The sequence below is a fragment of the Mauremys mutica genome, chromosome 25 (assembly GCF_020497125.1).
Source record: "Mauremys mutica isolate MM-2020 ecotype Southern chromosome 25, ASM2049712v1, whole genome shotgun sequence".
NCBI lineage: Eukaryota > Metazoa > Chordata > Testudines > Geoemydidae > Mauremys > Mauremys mutica.
This window is the reverse complement of record NC_059096.1, coordinates 1668943-1691465: the sequence shown is the minus strand read 5'-3', so window position 1 is coordinate 1691465 and position 22523 is coordinate 1668943. Positions and strand designations below refer to the sequence as shown.

General features: G+C 67.7%; 4 protein-coding genes across 5 annotated transcripts; 2 read left to right on the top strand and 2 right to left on the bottom strand.

Annotated features, from left to right (window-relative positions):
• Window positions 1-675: 675 nt before the first annotated feature.
• On the bottom strand, window positions 676-15428 carry KAT2A (lysine acetyltransferase 2A). 2 transcript variants are annotated; one of them, XM_044999849.1, is made up of 18 exons: window positions 15196-15428; window positions 12859-12982; window positions 12500-12645; window positions 10895-10984; window positions 9788-9969; window positions 8985-9176; window positions 8342-8448; window positions 8016-8129; window positions 7072-7208; window positions 6630-6838; window positions 6167-6293; window positions 5371-5481; window positions 5134-5277; window positions 4591-4705; window positions 3899-3935; window positions 3327-3390; window positions 2904-2988; window positions 676-2556 (listed from the first exon to the last, which is right to left on the bottom strand). In XM_044999849.1, exons 1-18 carry the CDS (start codon window positions 15403-15405, stop codon window positions 2363-2365), a joined length of 2388 nt encoding a protein of 795 aa, XP_044855784.1. In that variant the 5' UTR covers window positions 15406-15428; the 3' UTR covers window positions 676-2362. The 2 variants fall into 2 exon arrangements, with proteins under 2 accessions (XP_044855784.1, XP_044855785.1); XM_044999850.1 differs by having other exon boundaries at window positions 8016-8126.
• A 1435-nt stretch (window positions 15429-16863) lies between these two features.
• LOC123356566 (heat shock protein 30C-like) lies at window positions 16864-17620 on the top strand. Its single transcript, XM_044999933.1, has one exon. It carries the CDS (start codon window positions 16934-16936, stop codon window positions 17618-17620), a length of 687 nt encoding a protein of 228 aa, XP_044855868.1. The 5' UTR covers window positions 16864-16933.
• A 1764-nt stretch (window positions 17621-19384) lies between these two features.
• LOC123356191 (heat shock protein 30C-like) lies at window positions 19385-20064 on the bottom strand. The gene has a single exon (XM_044999160.1). It carries the CDS (start codon window positions 20047-20049, stop codon window positions 19438-19440), a length of 612 nt encoding a protein of 203 aa, XP_044855095.1. The 5' UTR covers window positions 20050-20064; the 3' UTR covers window positions 19385-19437.
• Window positions 20065-21609: 1545 nt separating this feature from the next.
• LOC123356201 (heat shock protein 30C-like) lies at window positions 21610-22175 on the top strand. The gene has a single exon (XM_044999190.1). The coding sequence runs from the start codon at window positions 21624-21626 to the stop codon at window positions 22173-22175; it is 552 nt and encodes a 183-aa protein (XP_044855125.1). The 5' UTR covers window positions 21610-21623.
• The last annotated feature ends 348 nt before the right edge of the window (window positions 22176-22523 follow it).

Here is a 22523-nt window from a genome sequence, read left to right as displayed (position 1 = left end):
GCAAAGGCAGCAGGATGCAGTGGGCGGAGCTCAGTTCCTAGCTCTGCTACCGCCCTCATGCACGACCTTGGGCAAGTCCCATCACCCCAGCTCTGCTTGAGCCTGGGAGCTCTGGGGCAGAGCCTCGTGCTGGCTCACGGCAGCAGGTGGCACAACAGGGCCCTGAGCCCCGCTGGGCCCGTGGCTGGCAGGCGACACTACCCTGCAGGCAGGTGTGCCAGGGAGAGCAGGGCAGGGCAGTGGTGGAGGAGCAGCCAGCCATGACTCTGGCTTCCACGCAGCAGGTGCTAACCCCAGCCAGAGCGCAGCCACGTTACCCACGCGCCCAGCCTGCGTCCTAGCACCAAGCGGCGCCGCGCCACGATTAACTCTGAGCTGGGGCAGCGGGCACCGCGGAGCACGTGGGGGGAGGGTTTGCTCCCTGCCCTAGGCTCCCAGCTGAGTCAGGGCCCAGGGAGAAGCTGCCCCCTGGCTAGGGGTGCGAGAAGGGAGCACCTGGCAGGCTGTTTGACCATCTCCAGGGCTGGCGCAGCGGGGGTGGCACTGCTGGCAGTGGAAGGGGTGACAGGCTGGCACACAGCAGCACCATGCTCATCTCAGCAGGGACCCGGGGGGGCTACCCACCCACAATGCCTTGCTGCTGGGGCCCCAGTACACCAGGAGACAGGCAGGTGCTTCACGGGGGCCATGTACATTTATTTAAAAAAAATAAAGGAAAATAACAATGAACTGGGAGGATGGGCCAGCCCCATGGCCGCGCCCGAGGGACAGGCCAGTGCGGGGGGAATAAGGCAACAGTGACCAGTCGGGGGGCAGGGTGAGTGGAACGTGACAGCAAAATGCTTCTGCGGCCTGGCTGCTCTTCCTGCTGCTCCAGTGCGGGGAGAAAACGTCACTGCCTGCGTCTCGGCCAGGAGCTGCAGGGGCCCCCTGCCGCAGGGAGCAGCTCTGCGTCACGGGGGCCTGTCGCTCTGCCGCGACTCAGGGGCCCCCTGCCACGGAGGGGAGGCAGGAGGGGTCGTAGGACAGGCCAGTAACCCGGCTGTGAGAAGCAGCCCCATGGCCCATAATCCCCTTGCCCAGGGGACTCCCTTCAGGCCCCCTAGGAAGGAGCAGGGTGGGGGCCTGGTTTAGCCACTCACCCCACTAACCCCTGTTCACCCCGGCACAGCACGCGGCTCCAGCCTGGGACCCAATTCCCCTGAGCTGTCACCCCACTGCACCCCCCTTTGAAATGCCCTGCCCCCGGCCCTGCAGCCCCAGCCCCACTGAAATGCAGGGGCACCGCCCCATGGCGCAGCAGTCCCCACCCCCCCCAGGATTGCAGCGCTCAGTGCACTGGAGCGGGGAGGACCCCGGAGCACAGAGCAGGGGGGATGGGGTCAGCACCTGGTGCAGCGCAGGGGCCCCAGCAGGAGTGACACTAGCCCCATGGCTCAGCACAGGGGGCAGGGCTGGCAGCCCAGGGCCCAGCCCGAGGGGACCCGGCCAGGGCAGGAGAGGACAGAGGACGGGCCCCAGGCCGAGCTGGGGGGGGAGGAATGGCTGAGAGCTGATACAGACCCCTCCGATCACCTCCACCTAGCACAGCCTGGAGCCGAGCCCCGGAACGCAGGCAAGGCCAGAGGGGGGCAGCCCCCCGGCCGGCAGGGGAGAACACCGCCCCCCGTTCTACATTCACGTGGTGAGCGGCAGGGCCGGATGCTGCATGTGGAGCACGGGGGTGAGCAGGACGAGGAGCCCAAGGGAACACACCAGGCTGCGGCAGGAGGCAGAGGGGCTGGAGCAGGCAGCTGGGCTCTGGGGGCAGCGGGGGCTGGGCCTCAGCCCCACAACGCAGAGCCGTGCTGTGTGCGCAGGCCGGGGGGTGGGGCAGCCTTGGCCCAAGCCCGTGAACACCCCCAGGCCAGAGAGACGCGGTGCGGCTCGCCCGGGGTGGGGCGGCTCAGCACTGGAGCCTGGGCTGCCCTGCTGGAATTTCCAGCCCAGCAGGTCCATGCCCTGGCTGAACCTTGTGGCGCCCGGTGCCATGCGGGCAGGGCTCTGCCTCCAGGGCGAGGTGCCGAGCGTGCGGAGACACCCACGGGCAGAGTGTCGACTGGTGCAGAGGGGCCCCGGGCCGCTCCTCTCCTGGTGGCGCCCAGGGGAGAGGCCAGTGAGTCCCAGAGGCCTCCCCCAGCAGCGGGAGGGGAGCTGGCCCCACACTCTGGCCACGTGCTCCTTGGCCTGCTCCACCCGTCAGCAGCTGAGCCGGGCTCAGAGAAGCCCCCCAGCCCCTCCTGGGAGAGTTCGGCAGGAAGCGCTGCCTCGGCCCGGGGCTGCGGGCACAAGGGGAGCGTGAGGCCAGGGCCCCCCCGAGCCCCTACTTGTCTATGAGCCCGGCCTCCTTGAGCTTGAAGTAGAAGAACTTCTCGAGGGTGTTGGCGCACTTGCAGTAGTCGCTGTCGGGGGGGTTGTACTCCCGGCAGTTGGTGATGATGCGCTGCAGGTCGGCGATGAAGAGCTTCTTGGTGACGTAGTAGCGATTCTTCAGGCGCTCGGTCATGGTCTTCAGGTCTGCGGGGGCAGCGATCAGCGCGCGGCTGGCTGGGTTCCCCCACCCCTCGGGTCCCAGCACCCTCAGCCCCGCAGAGGGGAAACGGGCCAGCGACAGAGCCAGGAACAGAACCCAGGAGTCCGGGCTCCCCACCTCCGCCTTGGCCACTAGAACTCCACGTACGCCTGCCACAGGAGAGGGCAGAACCCAGCCCCCCTCCAGCCACTAGATTTCACTTCCCTCCCAGAGGCGAAATAGGACCCAGGAGTGCTGTCCCCCACTGCCAATGAATACCCCACACAGCCCACGCTGGCCTCACCCCCACCCCGCCAGGGCCGCATGGGCCTCGGGCAGATCAGCCACCTACCAATGGGGAAGCGAATGATCTCGTAGTAATCAGGGGCCTCCAACTTCTTCACGGGCTCCATGAAGGGCCAGGCGCTGGGGTGCGTCTGTGGGGAGCAAGGGGCAGTCAGAGCCTCATGCGGGGGGGGGGCAGCTTGGACTCCCCTCCCCCTCCAGAACCAGGCCCGGGAGGCGCGTGGCTCCTGGCCCCACCCTGAGCACAGGGAGCTCAGACAGAGCGAGATGCCCTGGGCTCAGGGACCACGGATCAGAACCAGCCCAGGCGCCTGTGCCCCGGCTGCTGGCCCCAGACACCCCCCCGCAGAGCTGGGAGAACCCGCTCAGAGCCCCCGGTTGGCGACTGGCTTGTGCCAGGCGGGGAGGCTCTAACGGACCCACGGAAGCTCTTGAGACCCCAGGGGAGCTGCCCCCCGTGCTCCGTCACCTTGATCTGGGCCAGGAGGTTTTTCAGAGTGTTGTACAGCTGGTCTGGGTCCTTGAGCTCCTTCCTGCAGGAGAAGGGGGCAGATGAGGTCAGCACCCACAGCGTCTGTCCCCTCCCAGTACCCGTAGGTGAGCGGGCACCGGCTAGGCGAGCCCCTGGCCCCCCCACTGTGGGGGAAGACTTGTGCCTCCCTCCTAGGGCACTCAGGACACGCTGCCGCTGTGCTGAGGGCAGCAGCCTGCCAGGGACCCCCGGGGCGGCGTGACCAGCCTCAGCCCACGTGTCCCCCGACTGCTCCCACACAGCTACGGCCCAGATGCTGCTGCCTCGAGGTCCGACAGCCTGGGGAACCCTGCCGGGATGCTGAGAATGGATTGCAGCCTCGGGCCATCCCTGCACCATCTGCCAGGCTAGGGAGCAGCACCAGAGCCCCCAGGCAATCGCGCCTTTCGGCCCGGGCTGCTGACCGGGGGGGGGGGGAACCTGTGCCGCTGCTCCCCCAACCCCCCCAGTTCCCCTGGTGAGCAAACCGGGCCAGCAGCGACGGACGCAGGGCTGGGAACGGCACTTACCCTTTCTCCTTCCCCAGCGGCCGCCATCCCGTGTCTCCTGGAAGGCAGGAAGAGGCATTGGCTCACTCGCCATCAACCGAGTCCCAATCCCCTCCCCAAGCGCAGTCCCTGGGCAGCACTCTGCCTCCGTGACCCCCAAGCTGGCTGCGAGGGCCACGACCACCCCTCCGCTGCCCCCGGAACGCACTGCTCCACGGAGCCGCGCCAGGAGCTGTACTAGTCCCGCACAGAGCCAGGCTGGGATGCCAGCTCTGCTCCTCTCCCAGTGCACAGATCAGAGCCACTGCCAGGCGGCAGGCTGCAGAGCCAGTCGACCCCTCTGCTCTTTCCTGAGGCACCTGCTTGTGTTACGGCATTAAGGGCAGAGCCAGCCGCTGCCCAGCCACTGCCCAGCCTCACCCCCCAGCGCAGGGGCCACCACCCCCTGAACGGCTCAGCCCGGACCCGGACCCATTCGGATGCTGCGCACCGCAGAGAGGAGAGTGCAGTGGCACAGCCTGGCCACAGGGTGGCAGCAGCACTGCCCGCAGCTGAGACTATTTGCAAGGTGACGCCGAGCGCACAGGCGCTAGGTGGGTAGCTACAGTCGCAGTGACAGGCGCTGGCCGTGGTGGTGGTGGTGGGGAGCAGTCAGAGGCCTGCCCTGCTGCCGGAGCCTTCCAGGGCTGCAGACGTTTGTGGCCCAAACGTACGGATTCCAGGGATGCTCTCGACCGGGATCTGTCGCACGCCCTCCTTGAAGCAGGTCAGGCCCGGGTAGACCTTGCGGATCTGCGCCTGCTTCCTCTCGATCAGCTTCTTGATGATCTGCGGTGGGAGCGGCAGAGGCTAGAAGCGAGCGGGGCTGGTCCACGCCCGCTCCCCTCACCCTCAGGCCTTTGCGGGGGAGCCGGGCGCAGGGCCGTGCCCGCGGGACGGGGCAGCCAATGCCCTGAAGGCTGCCTTGTGCCCGGGGCAGGGAAGCGGGGCTCGCCCAGGGCGAGCCGGAGCCAGGCAGCGGCTCCGGGTCTGACGGAGGCGGGTGCTGGACCGTGACTAGCACACACATGGCAAAGCCGTGCTGGGAGCCGCGTGGGCCACGGAGACGCTGCCCGAGAGGGGCGCTCACAGGACAGCAGCCTCCTGGGCCAGCAGCGTTACCCCTTCCCCTGCACTAGCGCCAAGGTGTTACGGCAGCGCGGGTGTGGCTGGCACGAGGAGCCAGGCCGAGCGGAGCCCCCCCACGCCCAGGATACCTCCTTCTGCTTCTTGATGATGTGCGAGAGCTCGGTGTAGGGGATGCGGGGGTTGAGCTCACACTCCATCAGCGTCGCCCCTTCGTACTCCTTGATGTAGCCCAGGTAGCGGCCCTTGGGCACTTTGATGTCCTTGGAGAAGCCCTGGAAAGGCAGGGGGGTTGTGAGAGCGAGCGACACCATTGGGGGGGGGATTAGGGCACCCCCCCAGGTGGGCGGGGGCAGGCGGCACCGGACCTGCTTCTTGAAGTAGCCGATGGCGTACTCGTCGGCGTAGGTCAGGAAGTAGAGGATGTTGTGCTTGATGTGATACTCCTTGAGGTGGTTCATCAGGTGCGTCCCGTACCCCTGGCAGGCAGACAGGCGCCCGTCAGGCAGACGCCCCGGGGCAGGCGGGGCTCAGCCTCTCAGGGAGGGGTTGTGGGGAGGTGCCCCAGGCTGGCCCTGCCCCGAGACGTGTTTGGGGAACAGACCCCAGCAGAGCGACTGCTGGGCCGCAGGAACAGCCAGCGTTAAACATGGTCCCCGGCCCGGCCTCGGGGGAAGTCCCGCTGTCCACGAGGCTGCGCTCCCCACGGCCGGGACAAAGCATCCGCTCCTGCCTCCCTCGCAGCCAGCGCGGCCGCAGAGCCATGGCCTGCAGCCTCCCCCTGCTACCTAGGCCTGGGCTGCCCACCCAAACCTCTCTGCCAGCACCCCACGATCCCAACCCGCTGGCCCCTGCTCCCCCCAGCTCTGCCAGGGCCCCTCACTCCCGCCCCGCAGCCCCTGCCAGCCCAGCCCTGGGCTCCCCCCAGCTCTGCCAGGGCCCCCCAATCCCGCCCCGCAGCCCCTGCTGCCCAGCCCTGGGCTCCCCCCAGCTCTGCTAGGGCCCCCCAATCCCGCCCCGCAGCCCCTGCTGCCCAGCCCTGGGCTCCCCCCAGCTCTGCCAGGGCCCCCCAATCCCGCCCCGCAGCCCCTGCTAGCCCAGCCCTGGGCTCCCCACTGTTCTCTCTCATGGCCCCCGCCAGGTGAGCTGCGGTTTTGCCTTCACCTTCACTTGCTCGTTGGAGGTGACAGCGCAGAAGACGATCTCCGTGAAGCCCTGGGTGGGGAACATCCGGAAGCAGATGCCCCCGATCACCCGGCCGTCCTTGATCAGAGCCAGGGTCTTGTGTTTGCTGCCGGGAAAGGCACAGCCAGAGTCACATAGGGGGTTGGGGGGGCCCCACTCAATGCACTATCCCCAGCCCCATCAGTCGCTGCAGCAGTAGTGGGGGAGGCGTGTGCAGCTCAGGCAGGAACGGCCCCGTCTGAGTTAATATTATGGGGCTGGGCAGGGATGTGGGGCCCAGACCGTTCCCCCGCCCCCCACAGCTGCTGGGGTTGCACTGGGCCTGGGCCTCCGGTGCAGCCAGGACGCAGGGAGCGAACCGGGGCCGTCTACTTCCTGCGCGAGCCGGGATCGCGACGGAGCCGGAGCCGGCCCCCCGGAGCAGCCCCCCCGCCCCACGTACGGGTCGAAGACGAGGCGGGTGATGTACTCCTTGGGCATGCGGGGCAGCTGGTGGGAGAAGACGTTCTGCAGCCCCACCAGCCACATCAGGATCCGCTTGTTGGATTTCTGCGAGAGCGCGTTGCCGATGACGTGGAACTCGATGATGCCGCGTCTCTCCTCCAGCCGCGCCGTCTCGTCCCGCGCCGCGTTGGCCGACAGCAGGCTGGTCTGGGGGCGGAGCGGGGGGCGTAAGGGACAACGCCCCACCCACTTACCCAACTCTCCCCCCCGCTCCCCAAACAGTCACGCCAGGCCCCAGCACGGGGTCTGGCACCGCCGCTCCAAAGGGCTGGCAGCTCCTACTGTCACCAGCAACCCTGGCCCAGCACTGCCGGGCCCGCGCCCAGTGGGGAGCCGGCGAGTGCTGATGGGAGACATCCCCGCAGCTCCCTGCCCCATACCTCCGGGCCCAGCATGGCGGCCGGGTCCGTGATGGTCAGCATCACCTCGTTGACCAGCTCCATGGGGATGTCGCCCATGACCCGGATCCGCTTGGCGTCCTCCAGCGTCAGGCCCTCGGGCAGCTTCCGCTTCTCGCCTGCTCGGGCAGCAGAGGATGGTCACGCCGGCAGGGCCACGGGCCACTCGCGTCCCTGCATCTCCCACCCCGCGTGGCTCCCGCCAAGCCGCACAGCAAGGGAGACAGGAGCCGCCGCACCCGGACCCTGCAGCAGCAGCCAGACCTCGGCAGGGCTGGGGCCCGCGGGAACCGGTGCAGCTGAGGCGTGTCACCCCGCAAGGGGCTTGCCCCCTCTGCCCCCCAGGGTGCCGGGTCGGGCTGACTGGGTGCTCCATGGCTTCCTGCGTGGCGCTGCCTGCCAGGGAAGCGGGCACAGCGTCCCCGTCCCGCCCCAGGCAGCCTATGCTCGGGGAGCGGGTGACAGACGAGGGGTCTTTCACTTCCCCCTCTGAGCTGAACGGCTTGTGACCGAGGGGTGTCAGGGTGACAGGGAACGGCGGGCGCAGGCTGTTCCCAAGCTGGCTGACGACAATCCACTCGGGCATCCGCCGTCCACACGTACCACGAGGGCAGAACCTGCCTGCTCACTGCAGCGCCCCCTCCCGCCCCCCCAAGATCCCTCCCCCAGCCCACACTTGAGACCCGAGCAACCCCATGGACTCTCAAGGGTTAACTGCGGATCCCCCTGGTCTGGCAGCGCTTTGCCCCTTTCGCTCCAGGGGAGGTGGCGCTGGCCGGAGGCTGACCCCTCCCAGGGCGCTGTGTCCTCGGGCACTAGCCCCCGGCCAGTCCCAGAGGCGTTGGGGCCATAAAGTTTTGTGCCACCCAGCAGGGCCCCGGGGCGGCCTCAGCCCCTCCGCGCACCCACAGCTGGGCTGGCGTTACCTGGCACGGGCTCGGCCGTGCTGGCATCCAGGCTCATGGAGGACAAGGAGCTGCTGCTGCTGAGCTTCTTGCTGAACATCGGGGTGCTGGGCACGGCGACGGTGCTGACGGCTGCTGGGAATGAGAACGGAGCCTTTCACTAGCCAAACCCACAGCCTCCCGCCCCGGGGGTGATGCCCACCTGGCCCTGGACAGGACGTCTTTGCACTGGCCCTCTGCAGCCCAGACCATGGGCCGTGTCAAGCAAACCACCCGCTTGCACCGGAGCTGGCGTGGCACGAGCTCAATCGCTCCCAGGGCGCTCGGCCATTTTCCCAGCCAAGTACCTGGGCGCGGGACCAGCTGGGCGCCTTCCGTGGCCGGCATGGTGAAGTCAGATTCCCAGATGGGCGAGTTCTCCCCGTAGATCTCCTCTTCCAGCATCGACAGAAACCTGGGCAGGGCGGGCGACGGGGCAGGTTAGCCAGCAGCTGGCAGGCTAGTGGCATGGCCGCATTGGGGGGCAGGGATAGCTCAGTGATTTAAGCAGTGGCCTGCTAGAGCCAGGGTTGTGAGTTCAATCCTTGAGGGGGCCACTTAGGGATCTGGGGCAAAAATCAGCACTTGGTCCTGCTAGTGAAGGCAGGGGGCTGGACTCGATGACCTTCCAAGGTCCTCTCCAGCTCTGCAGCCCAGACCACGGGCCGTGTCAAGCAAACCACCCGCTTGCACCGGAGCTGGTACATCTCCAATTATTAGAGCTGCCAACCCTGAGCAGCATGGGGGGGAGTGTGGGGCCACACGTGGCAATCCAGATTAACGGGCAGGTACCCATGGGGAGGAGCCTCACCCAGCGAGCAGGGCCCAGGGACCTGGCACGCAGAGACCAGACGTGACCCACCCATCACAGCCACCTCTGGGCTCGCCAGGGCCAGGGAGAACTCAGCTAACCCCTGCCAGCCCCACGCCCTGGGAGCCAGCCCCACCTACTTGGGGAAATGGGTGAGGATGAGCGTCCGCTTCTCCGGCACCAGCTTGTCCTTCTCCACCCGGAACTTCTCCAGCAGCTGCCGGCGGGTGACGGTGAAAATGGACTTGAGCAGGCTGCGCCCGAAGACGTGGGTAGTCTCGTAGCGGGGGAGGCTGTCGCAGCTCTGGGGCACGTGGCAGTAACACAGCCAGCTGGGGGAGAAAGGGGGCACACTCCCAGGGACCTGGACGCTGGTACCAGCGCCCCCAAGGGGCTGGCGTTACGACTGGGGTGGCAGTCACGGGCTGAGATGCAAAGCGCAGCAGCTGCATCTTGTCGGGAATGGAGGGGCAATGGGGGCAGAGAGGCAGCGGCTGGGGTAGTCGAGACAGGGGACCTTTCCCAGCGGAGTGTGGAGCACACCGACGCTGTCTCTCCAAGCCGGCCGGGGCAAGGCATGCTGGCTTCATGGCCCTGAACCATCACGAGTACCCGCAACCCCACACGCCGGGCCAGCCCAGGTGTGAGCTGTGCACCGTACTGAGCCGCTGGCAGCACTCCAGGGATGCAGCAGGTGCTGTGCTTAAGAGCAGCAGGCTCAGGATCTCCAGGGCTCATCGCTGGGAATACAGCAGGGAGTGCGGTGGGGGAGATCAGGACCAGCTCGGGAGAGGAGGGCGAGCCCAGATCCCCCCACTGGGGAGGTGAAGTGAGGGGAGCCAGGGTCAGAGCTCCCCCAGAGCACAAGCTAAGCATGCAACGAACGGTCGGCGAGCACTGAGCCGGGACGGGGTCTGCACCGGCCCCTCTCCCCAGCACTCACCGGGTGTAGTTGACTTTGTAGGTGGCCACGTCGTCGTTCTGCGAGCGCTGCCGGAACTGGGAGGGCGTCTCCAGCTTCCAGTAGTTGAGGCAGAGCAGGAACATCTTGGAGAGCTCGTACATGGTCTGCCGCTCCTTGGGGGGCAGGTGGCTGAACTTGTACTGGACGAAGTTGAAGACTCCCTGTGGGGGCAGGGTGCCGGCAGGCGTCAGGGGAGGCAAAGGCAGGCCCCAGCTGCGGGGGGCTGTGTGACACAGCAGCCGACGCGGGGCTGCTCTGCGCATGAACACAGGGCAGGGGGGCTGCACGAGGAGAGGTTAACGCAGCCGAGGAGTTGCAGGAGGTGTGGAATGGAGCAGCCGAGACCCACGTTCAGCTGTGGATCGGGTGTAGCGGGACGAGTATTCCCAGGTGATTTATCAACACGACAAGATCCCCACTGACCGGTTTGGTCAAGCTGGAGGCCTCTATCAGCGAGACCAGGGCTGGGACCGAGGGGCGGCGGCAGGGAGCCCAGACCGGAACACGAGGGTCCGGACCAGAGCAGCGGAGTGCTGCGGCTCGGAGATGCACCGGCCCAAGCCAGGAGACACGACACTGGACAAGACGGGGCCGGGTCTGACCCCGCCTGGCAATTCCTGCCCTGTCCCTCAAGCTTCACCAGAGCCCTCCCCGCCCCCGGACTTACGACGATCCACCACTTCCCGGGTGAGGGCGGGAGAGCAGTCCCCGCCCCGAGAAACAACCGCGCCCAGCACCGGCCCCGGGGATGGACTTCCTGGGAGCAGCCGAACACGCGGCTCGGTTTGCTACCGGACGTAGTGACGTGTCCGGGCCAGACCCTGGGTGGGTAACAAGTCAGCCAGCTGCAGGGAACGGCTCCTCGTTATACAGGATTATTGAGGCAGGGGGAAGAGACGCCAGGAAGCTAAAAGCCACAGGATCAGGCTGAGACGAGGGTCATCGGAACCCACCAGCACCTCTCCCGCCGCCGGGGGGTCCAGGCAGACCCGTCAGCTCGGGGCCGGCTGCGTGTCCCAGCAGAGGGTGTCCCAGGCGTTGGGGTCACCGTGACAATGGACGGCCGCTACAGAGCGCTGGTGTTACCTGCTCGATGTTCGGCTTCTCGAAGGGGGGGCTGCCGAGGGACCCTTCTACAACAGGACGGCTCATCTGCAGGATGCATTTCCTCAGCAGCTGGGGAGGCAAGGGGGACGTCACACACCGGGGACTGGAGAGCGGCCAGGCTTACAGCAGCCACCGAAAGCTGCGACGGGCCAGGAGCAGCCGGCCAGATCCCCCACTGGTGCCTTTAATGGGCTGTGTCGATTTACACCGCCTGGGAATCGGCCCACTCCTTCCCTGGCAGTGCATCTCCCAGGGGCTCAGCTCGGGGCCGGGGTGCCGGCAAAGCTTCTGCTTTTAAGCCAGTCTTGCAGTTGGGCTGCCTGAGGCGGGTGCCAGACATACAATGAATCCCTGGCACTCAGCCTGTCAGACAATGGCACCCCTCTCAGGAGGCTTGTGTACCCCGAGTTACGCCTCACTTACAAACTACTCGCTTACAAAATCAGACACAAAATCACAAAAGTGTCACACTGCTACTGACCAACTGCTTATTTTCTCATTTTACCCTATAATTATAAACGAAAGCAATCGCAATATCAATATTGTGCTTACGTTTCAGCATCTAGAGCAGTGGAAACCAGTCACTGTATGACGTGTTACTTTGTGCTGACTTCACTAGTGCTTTTTGCGTAGGCTGCTGTAAAACTAGGCAATATCTAGGTAAGCTGATGGACTCCCGGAAGATCTCTGCGTCCCCCTGGGGTACGTACCCCTGGTTGGGAACCACTGTAACAAATCAGCAGCTCACTGGGCTCAGATCCCTACATGGGCTGGTTATTCCCAAGCCTAACGGAGACCACACACAGACCCTCCTCCACATCTCATGTAATCCATCCGCTGCTCCTCCCCACGGCCCGCCAGCCGCACCCTGGGCCTGGTGACCGGTTCCCAGAACCGATAAAGGAGCAGGGGTCAGCTGTGGCTCCAGGAATTTTAGGCAAGACGCAGGTTAGGAGAGGAGTGGCTCTTTCAATCTCGTGCAACAACAAACTAGCTTTCCTCGCTCAAGAAGAAGGGTACCGGGGGCTTCTGAGCCCCCCAAACACATAGCCATGAAGGGGTCAGGAATTCGGAGTTCCATCCCTTGCCAGGCAGGATACAAACAAACAGGATAGTTACTCTAGGTCCTACACAAATCAGATGCATTCTCGGTGCATAACACGTGCTGTTTTACACGTGCAGACTGTTTCCCCAGGAAGGGAACAAACTCTCCATTTATCGAAGGTGGAGTAATGAGCACTCGCTCCAGGAAGGCGCAGCCCTGAGGCCGAGGGGACGCCTGCCTTGAGGACAGCCTGGGGCCGCTATCACTGAGAAGGACTGTGAACGCTTCTGGGCATGGGGCAGGAACGAAGAGGGGCGCCCATGGAACAGAGCAGAATCCCTGCCTCAGAGCTGACTTCAACCAAACGTGCCCTGGAAAGTAACGGCACAGAACAGCAACCAGACCAGAGGCAGGCAGAGATGCGCCAGATTTTAGGCTGGACACTGGACGCCTTCGCTGTCTATCGTGACGTCCTAATGGCTACACCGAGGAGGCTTGCGGCTCAAAGGCAGAGCGAAGCCGCTGCTCCCGCACCGTACCTTGAACAGGTAGAAGTACACTTGCTTGGTGTCCGTGTCCTCCTCTTTGTGGACCGACATAAAGAGATTTTCCACGTCCACCACCATCCCCAGCAGCCGGTTGATCTCCTCTTCCGAGACGTTCTCCAGGTGGGACACGTGGTCAGCTGGACAGGGGAGCAGTGAAGACAATGGAGAGGAGGTTTAGCTGGGGACACCCTGGCACCGACCACAGGGCATCGCCCAGCGGGTGCCCTGCCAGGGAGCCGCGAAGGCAGGCCCAGCACTACACGCAGCCCCGGCCCGTTCTGCCGGGCCCACCAGAGCAGAGCCCGACGCTCCCCCAGCCCGTGCCCGGGGAAGGCACTGGCAGGCCTCACCGAGGGCGTGTCCGCAGCTCCGGCACAGCTCGCTCAGGTTGGTCACAGGCTGCTGCAGGTCCATGCGGGGGGCAGTGGGCGGGTTGGGGTTCTTCCAGCCGTTGCACTTGCAGGCATCGTTGGCCTAAGCCAGGGACAGACCAGGCGATCGGTGCGGGGTCCTGGGGCAGCCCTGCCCTCTCCCTTCCCAATTCCGTGTGACCCCACAGGGGTGGAACAGCCAGGGAAGGTGCCCCCCGAACCTTGCAGGCCAAGGACCCACCCGCCCCTTGCAGGCCGAGAACGCTCCCCCCGGGCGCGCCCCCCCCCCGCACCTTGCAGGCCGAGACCGCTCCCCCCGGGCGCCCCCCCCGCACCTTGAAGGCCGAGACCGCTCCCCCCGGGTGCCCCCCCCCGCACCTTGCAGGCCGAGACCGCCCCCCCCGGGTGCCCCCCCCGCACCTTGCAGGCCGAGAACGCCCCCCCCCCGGGTGCCCCCCCCCGCACCTTGCAGGCCGAGACCGCCCCCCCCCGGGTGCCCCCCCCCGCACCTTGCAGGCCGAGACCGCCCCCCCCGGGTGCCCCCCCGCACCTTGCAGGCCGAGAACCCCCCCCCCCCCGCACCTTGCAGGCCGAGAACACCCCCCCCCGGGTGCCCCCCCCCGCACCTTGCAGGCCGAGCGCCCCCCCCCCCGCACCTTGCAGGCCGAGAACACCCCCCCCGGGTGCCCCCCCCGCACCTTGCAGGCCGAGAACACCCCCCCCCCCCCCCGCACCTTGCAGGCCGAGAACACCCCCCCCCGCACCTTGCAGGCCGAGAACACCCCCCCCCGCACCTTGCAGGCCGAGCCCCCCCCCCCTCACCGTGCAGGCCGAGCCCCCCCCCCGCACCTTGCAGGCCGAGCACACCCCCCCCGGGCGCCCCCCCCCGCACCTTGCAGGCCGGGCCCCCCCCGCACCTTGCAGGCCGAGAACACCCCCCCCCGGGCGCCCCCCCCGCACCTTGCAGGCCGAGAACACCCCCCCCCGGGTGCCCCCCCCGCACCTTGCAGGCCGAGAACTCCCCCCCCGGGGGGCCCCCCCCGCACCTTGCAGGCCGAGAACACCCCCCCCGGGTTGCCCCCCCCCGCACCTTGCAGGACGAGAACACCCCCCCCGGGTGCCCCCCCCGCACCTTGCAGGCCGAGAACACCCCCCCCCCCCGCACCTTGCAGGCCGAGAACACCCCCCCCCCCGCACCTTGCAGGCCGAGCCCCCCCCCCCGCACCTTGCAGGCCGAGCCCCCCCCCCGCACCTTGCAGGCCGAGAACACCCCCCCCGGGTGCCCCCCCCGCACCTTGCAGGCCGAGAACACCCCCCCCCGCACCTTGCAGGCCGAGAACCCCCCCCCCCCGGGGCCCCCCCCCGCACCTTGCAGGCCGAGAACACCCCCCCCCCCGCACCTTGCAGGCCGAGAACACCCCCCCCCCCGCACCTTGCAGGCCGAGAACACCCCCCCCCCGCACCTTGCAGGCCGAGAACACCCCCCCCCCCCGCACCTTGCAGGCCGAGAACCCCCCCCCCCGCACCTTGCAGGCCGATAACACCCCCCCCCCGCACCTTGCAGGCCGAGCCCCCCCCCCCCCGCACCGTTCTGGCCGCGCCCCCCCCCCCCCCCTGCCAGCCCGTGCCCCCCCCCCCCGCACCTTGCAGGCCGAGAACCCCCCCCCCCCGGGTGCCCCCCCCGCACCTTGCAGGCCGAGAACACCCCCCCCCCCGCACCTTGCAGGCCGAGAACACCCCGCCCCCCGCACCTTTCAGGCCGAGTCCACCCCCCCCCCGCACCTTGCAGGCCGAGAACACCCCCCCCCCCGCACCTTGCAGGCCGAGAACACCCCCCCCCCGCACCTTGCAGGCCGAGAACACCCCCCCCCCCGCACCTTGCAGGCCGAGCCCCACCCCCCCGCACCTTGCAGGCCGAGAACACCCCCCCCGGGCGCCCCCCCCCGCACCTTGCAGGCCGGGCCCCCCCCCGCACCTTGCAGGCCGAGAACACCCCCCCCCGGGTGCCCCCCCCGCACCTTGCAGGCCGAGAACACCCCCCCGGGCGCCCCCCCCCGCACCTTGCAGGCCGAGAACACCCCCCCCCGGGTGCCCCCCCCGCACCTTGCAGGCCGAGAACACCCCCCCCCCGCACCTTGCAGGCCGAGAACGCCCCCCCCGGGTGCCCCCCCCGCACCTTGCAGGCCGCGAACACCCCCCCCCCCCCGCCCCTTGCAGGCCGAGAACACCCCCCCCGGGGGCCCCCTCCAGTACCTTGCAGGCCGAGAACACCCCCCCCCCCGCACCTTGCAGGCCGAGAACACCCCCCCCCCGCACCTTGCAGGCCGAGAACACCCCCAGCTTCTCCAGCTTCTTGGCGCGCGGGAAGCCCCGCACCTGGGCCTTGCGCTGGCTCGCGCGCTGCTGCTGGCTCAGGCCGGGCCGGGCCGGGTCACTGGAGCCCCCCGCGGGGCCCGGCCCGGAGCCGGGAGCGGCCGGGGGGTGCGGCGGGGTCCGGCCGGGCTGCGAGGCCTCCGGCTCCGCCATGCCGGGACCGCAGCGTGCGCCAGGCCAACACTGCGCCTGCGCGGGCCCGGGGGCTGCTGGGAGATGTAGTCCCCGAGCCGGGGGCGGGGCTTAGCCTGCCCGGGGCGGAGCCAGCCAGAGCCCCCTTAATGCGGGTCAGCCCCCCCCCACAGCACCCCAGTGTGGGGTAAATACCCCCCTCACGGGGTAAATACCCCCCCTCATTTTCACCTAACCCCCGAAGTGGGACAACCCCCCCATGCGCGTGGGAAAAGGGGGCTGGGGGAGTCTCACCCTGTGGGGTGCAGACTTCCCGGCAGGTCTGGGGAGCCCTAACGCCCAGCTCTGCCCCACAGCTGCTGGGCCCAGAGCAGCACAGCGTGGCCAGAACCCCAGCCCCACCCCAGGGTGCAGCATCCCCCACCCGAAGGTGCACACGCCAGCAGGCAGGACCCAAACGGGCTGGGGAGGGTCTTCTCCTGGGCCTCCGGCCTGGGCAGCTTTAGGGGGCAGGGTCCAGCTTTTCTTGCTACCCAGAAGGGCTAGAAAGAGAACCCTGAATAACCGCTGAGATCCCAAGGGGCTTCAGTCCCCCGGGCGCTGTGCACCCGGCGAGAGCTGACAACCCGGTGACTACCGTGGGACAGCACCGAGGCTCTGGGAAAGGGTCTGCCTGCAGGGGATCATTGCTGGGGTGGGTGCTGGAGCTCGCCCCATACGAAACCTCTCTCTGCCCAGCCCCCCAGTTAGTTCAAAATCCATTTACCTGCAGAGCCGTTTTCTAGCCTCGTGTCCATCCCCATCCCCCAGACAGACTCAGAACTAGTAGGCTGGGAGGGTCTCAAGAGGCCATCTGGCCAAGCCGCCACCAGGCAGGACCAAATAAACATCTCCGAGAGGAGAGGGGATTTAAGGACAGATTAGACAATGGGGGGGATTCCTCCACCTCGGCTGTTCGCAGGTTAGACATCAGGAACATCCTCCTCACACCTCTTCCCAGGCCCCCTCTTCCCAGTTGGATTTGTTACACTTTTACCTCATGCTCAAATATTCCCCAGCCTGAACCCGTACAGGGCCCGGAATTCTATTTAATTCCCAATCCCCTATTGCCCAGGACCTCGCAATCCCGGCACTTGTCCACTTGCCTCTGAACTAGACCCTGCAATTGCGGGTCCCTGGCACAGAGTGATAACAGGCCCCTCCCGCCAGCCTTGGATACAGACAACAAGGGCCAGCTTCAGGGGGGCTCTAGAAATTCCCAGACTGTGGGGCAGGGAGTGATGCAATGCCAGGCCCTGCTCCCGGCTGCCAGAAGCTGCTGGCTCGACTCTGCCGCCCGGTTAGGTAACTCACAGGGCCAGGCTCGTCCCGCCCCAGCACCGTATACGGCAGAGGAGGCCGGCTCAGCCCTTCCGTGGGTGGCGGAGGAAGGGTCTGGAAGGGCCCGGAAGGCCGGGTGGCTATATAAGGCGGCCCTGCGGCTGCTACCAGAGCCAGTGCCCCGGCACGCCAGGCAGGCGAAGGCAGCAGGAGTCTGGGCAGCAGAACCATGCCGAGCTGCTCCTGGTACCTGGTGCGGCTGCTCCCGCTCAGACGGTGGCCGTGGCGGGGCTTCGGCCCCACGTGGGTCTGCAGCAGCCAGCTGGGGAGCGCCCTCCTGGGGCCGGCCCCCCAGAGCTGCTTCGAGCAGGTGGTGGGCGACGTGCGCAGGCACATGGAGGAGATGGCCAGGATAAGCCGTGCTGTCGGCCAGGCCCAGCCGCCCCTTTGCTCGGAGCCTGCGGGCCAGAGGCAGCCGGGGGCGGCTGGGGATGCCGAGGCGGAGCCGGGCTCCCGGGGGCCGCGGGAGGAGAAGTTCCAGCTCTCTGTGGACGTGGCCGGCTTCTCCCCGGAGGAGCTGACGGTGAGGCTGGAGGGGAGGAGCGTGACGGTGACCGGGAAGCGTGAAAAGCAAAGCACGTGGGAAGAGGGGGGCCGCAGGCGGGAATGCAGGGAGCTGCGCACCCAGGCTGTGCTGCCAGAGGACGTGGATCTCCAGGCCGTGACCTGCTCCCTGTCCCGGGACGGACAGCTCTGCATCCAGGCTCCGCGCCTGGCCCCGCCGCCCGTGCAGGGGAGAGCCCTTCCCATCAGCATCCAGCAGGCGCAGGAAGCCGGGGCGGGGAAGGAGCCGCGAAGCAGCGAGGGGCTGGGCAGGGGGCCTGCGGGAGGGAGCGAGGGAACGAGGGGGTCCTGACCCACCAGAGGTGCCAGCGCCCCTCGCCCCAGAGACCGCAGCCATGGCCGGGCTGCCAGCGCTGCCCGCTCCGGCCCTGCGCGCTCGCAGGGTTCTGTGCCCCCACGCGCCTCTTCCGGAGCAGAGCCTGGGGAACTGCCCTGTCTCTGGGGGGGGTTGGATCCGCCGGAGGCTCCCGGCAGGATTCTGGTACCTGTAACGAATGCGCAAGTGTCACCATCTCCCTGTTCCCCCCTGGCTGTGTTGCCGGGTGACGATTCTCTCCGGGTGTCTCTCGTTTGTGTCACCGCTGGAATAAACCTGTTTTCCCCACGTTCCCGTTGTCAGTGGACTTTGTAGAAATGGTTTTTTACTCCGATTTCCCACCAACCGGGGCAGGCTGGAGCCCGAGCCCCGTCCCCCACATGTGGCCGCCCCGCGCGCTGGCTGGGCCGTCGGGGCCCTGCTTTCTGCTAGAGGTTTATACACGGTCCTAGTTAATGTGCGAGCCTGGCAGAGCGGCCAGGCCCAGTCCTGCGGGTCCCACTGGCAGCAGCGAGCCCTTTGGCTGCGTGGCTGCCGCTCTGCATGGGGCTTGGGGGCCGGGGCCCTAATGAGGTCCTGATGGAGCGGGGTTCCCGGTGAGGAGCACACTGGCCCTGGGATAAGCAGCCGACGGCTGGCACATGCCCGCCCCCTGCCCGGGCTCCCATGCACACAGGCCTGCTTGGCACAGCAGGGCCCTGGAGCCGAGACTGGCCGTACTGCAAACTTGCCGTCCCTGCCTGAGACTCTGGGTCCCTGGGCAGGGCTGGGCGCACCCCGGAGCATGTGGCTGGAGCTGATGGGGGGGGCCTAGCGCTGCCCTCGGTCACTGCCGCTCACCCGGAGCCGTGGGCAGCTGGACGGATCCCGGCTTGGCACATGCTGGCACGCTGAGCGGAGCCGAGGGGAGCCCGTTCTCTGGCCGCGCAGGCGCTACGGGAACGACTGGGCTTGGCGCTGGGCAGGGGGCCTGCAAGCTGTCGAGCAGGGACCGAAGGGGCTGGCCCCAGCAGTAAAGCCCCAGGGCTCCGTGCAGGTGAGCGGCAGCTGCATGGAGGAGCCGCACTCGTCATCCCCGGCCTGAGTTACGCGCTGCTGCGGATGTGGCAGGTCTCTGTACCGGGGTCTCCACCTCCCCATGCCCAGCAAGCACCTTCCTCAGTTTCCCTCCCAGGAAATAATCTTTTCAATAATTAATGTCCCTCCCACTCCCCTCGGGGGGGGGTCTGATTTATGTCCCCCAGGCCAGCCGTGCACCCCAGCCCCCTTCACCCAGCACAAGGCTCTGGGCTTGCACGGCCCTGCCACTCGGGGCTTTGTGCCGGCTGAGCTGCTCCGGCTCAGCCTGTGCCTCCAGCAGAGCCCAGGAGCCTGCCTGGGCCCCCCTCAACGTCCCCCCCGAGGCAGGCAAGCGGGACCTGTCACGGGGTGAAGCCCCACCTCCCCACGAGGGGCCGGCCGCGCGGGGCCAGCCTGTGCCAGGGTAGCGTAGACTGGCCCGAGGAGGCGCCCGCAGCGAGTGCTGGCACCGGCCGGCCCTGGCGAAGGCAGCACCAGCACAGGGGAAGATCAGGAACGTTTATTTCATATAAAAACACGTTACGCGCTGTGAATCTGGCCTGCAGCCAGCCAGGTACCCAGGGCCCAGCTAGGGTGACCAGATTATGGGACACAGAGGAGGGCAGGTCTGGAGCGCCGGCGAAGCAAAAAAAAGTCAAGTCTCAGCCCCAGCTGGATTCTGCTCCCCCTTCTCCGCCCAGCTCTGCCGGGGCCGCTGCCAGCAGCTCAGGCTGTTACCCCTGGGCTCTGCTGTCGGCTCCGTCCCCTGAGCCCGGCTCAGCCGGTGCCACCAAGCCGCCCGCAGGGCTGAGCTGGATGGGCACGTTCCTCGTGGGGAGGGCTGGGGGGGCCAGGCACGGGGCTTCGATGCACAGCTGCCCCTCCCTGGAGATGGAGCAGGTCAGGCGGTCGGTGTCCACAGCCCCGGGCACGTCCCACTCCCTCTTGAACACCTCGTACTTGTAGGAGAAGGAGCCTTTGCCGTCCTCGCTCTGCGTCTCCTTCCTGCCCGTCAGCAGCACCGTCCTGCCCACCAGCTTCACCGCCAGCTGCTCGGGCGCAAAGCCCCGGACGTCCTGCCGCACGGCGAAGGGCTCGGCCGTCCCCTGGGCCAGGGCCACGCCGGAGCCCTGGCCTGGCTCCCCCCCGGGGCTGCCGCTCCCTCCGCCAGCCAGGAGCCGCCCCATGCTGCTGGCAAACTCCCTGGCCGACTCCAGCTCCCGCAGCAGCTCCTGCTCCAGCTCAGCGCAGAGGGCACCCGGGGCCGGCCACAGAGTGCGCACGGGGCCCAGCCGGGCAGCCAGGGGGCCGTGGGGGGGCGGCAGGAGGTGCAGGCGGCACAACATCGCTGCTGCTTGGGCCGCTGCTGGCTCGGGGCTGAGTCCTCTCCGGCGGGGCTGGGGGCCGATCTGCTCGGTGCCGGGGGCCGGCAGCTTTTATCCCCCCCCGTGGGGGCCGGGCGCCTTCCAGAACCCTCTGGCCCTGCCGCCTCTGGCTGAATGGGACAGCTCATTCCCATTACTCAGCCCCCAGAACAGGCAGCTCCCAGCCGCATGCCTGGGTCACGGCTCTGCCTTCCTGCCAGCTTATAATTAGCATCCTCGTCTCAGCCTCTAAATAGAAACTCCTGGCAGCTCTGCGACCCCCGCCCCCCCGCCAATGGCCTGTGACCGTCCTTCCTTTGCCAGGCGGAGCGGAGCCCCGGCACGGGCCCTGCCAGCCTTCCCCTTGGCCCAGCCCTGCCCCAGGCCTCCAGTGCTGGTCTCTCCCCTGGGGTGCCAGCTCCTCCCCGCCAGGCCGCACAGCGGGGACTGACTGCCCTTAGCTGACTGCCCAGGGCCACCTGCCCGGCTCAGAAGACCCTGCCCCACAGAACTTAGGCACGTCCCCAATTCAATGCAGCCAGCAGGGAGGCAGTGGGGTGGGTCGGCCCACGGGCTGGGACTTGGGGGACCCGGCATCTATTCCCAGCTCTGCCGGTGACCTTGGGCGTGTCACATCCCCTGTTCTGTGCCTCAGTTTCTCCTCCCTACGCCTTGACTAGCTTGTGAATGCTTGAGGCTGGGAATTCCTCCCGGTGTGTACCAGGCGCAGCACACGGGGTCTCCCAGCTGCTGCCGTACAGGTGATAACTCGTCACGCGATGGGCTGGCAAGGGGACTCAAGCCCCACCCGAGGGCGGTTGTTGATTTCCCAGCCAGGGCACTGAGGGGCCCGTCCCACGGCCTGGCCTGGGAGAGCCGTAGTGCTGGGGGGTCTGGAGGTGCCAGCCGTGCGCCCCTCAGCCTGCCTCGCTGGGGCGTGGCTAACAGCTGGCTGGCCTCTGGAATAGCCAGGCGCTAAGGAGCTGCCCCCTTCCCCCAGAGCCAGCCCCTCGGGGCCGGGAGGCAGGGGCAGGGTGCGGGGCTGAAAGACGCTCCTGGCCTTGTGCTGCTTGGCCCTTAGCCCCCCAGCCCCAGGATTTTCCTGCCCCGCTGCTCCCCAGACCGGCTGGGACCGTTGTGCTCACACCTGAGCCCCTGCCCCAGGCTAATCCCCCAGCAGGTATAAGCAGGCACCAAGGTGTTTCCCCTCCCCGGGCCCGGCTGCCGGGAGGGGCGGGGCGGGGGGGGATTTGCGGTAACCCGAGCGTGGCTGCATGTCCCGCTGCTCTGTTTGGAGTGGGGGAAGCCAGGCCAGGGCAGGGGAAACACCTGGGTGTTTCTGTCACTGTTATTTTGCCCCATGAGTCATCCCGAGCCATCAGCCTTGTAAAAATAGGCAGTGGTGCCTGGGGGGCGGCAGGGCCAGAGGGTTCTGGAAGGCGCCCGGCCCCCACGGGGGGGGATAAAAGCTGCCGGCCCCCGGCACCGAGCAGATCGGCCCCCAGCCCCGCCGGAGAGGACTCAGCCCCGAGCCAGCAGCGGCCCAAGAAGCAGCGATGTTGTGCTGCCTGCACCTCCTGCCGCCCCCCCACGGCCCCCTGGCTGCCCGGCTGGGCCCCGTGCGCACTCTGTGGCCGGCCCCGGGTGCCCTCTGCGCTGAGCTGGAGCAGGAGCTGCTGCGGGAGCTGGAGTCAGCCAGGGAGTTTGCCAGCAGCATGGGGCGGCTCCTGGCTGGCGGAGGGAGCGGCAGCCCCGGGGGGGAGCCAGGCCAGGGCTCCGGCGTGGCCCTGGCCCAGGGGACGGCCGAGCCCTTCGCCGTGCGGCAGGACGTCCGGGGCTTTGCGCCCGAGCAGCTGGCGGTGAAGCTGGTGGGCAGGACGGTGCTGCTGACGGGCAGGAAGGAGACGCAGAGCGAGGACGGCAAAGGCTCCTTCTCCTACAAGTACGAGGTGTTCAAGAGGGAGTGGGACGTGCCCGGGGCTGTGGACACCGACCGCCTGACCTGCTCCATCTCCAGGGAGGGGCAGCTGTGCATCGAAGCCCCGTGCCTGGCCCCCCCAGCCCTCCCCACGAGGAACGTGCCCATCCAGCTCAGCGGCACCGGCTGAGCCGGGCTCAGAGGACGGAGCCGACAGCAGAGCCCAGGGGTAACAGCCTGAGCTGCTGGCAGCGGCCCCGGCAGAGCAGCCCAGACCAGATTTCTAGAGCCTAAAACAAGCGGCTTCAAAACTAGCATCAGTTTTTGCCACTATGATCAGAGCAAAAGTTTCAAAATAGTTTTTGTACCAAATACATTTCACACACTGGACGTCAGCGCCTGGTGATTGAGTCATTTCCCAGGCACGCTGGTGTGGGTCAGTCTTGGCTGCTGATGTACAAGGATTAGGCCCCATGGGACAGGACAGAGCGGCAGGAGAAGCAGCCCCGGGTACGGCTACACCGCACGCACCCCTGGC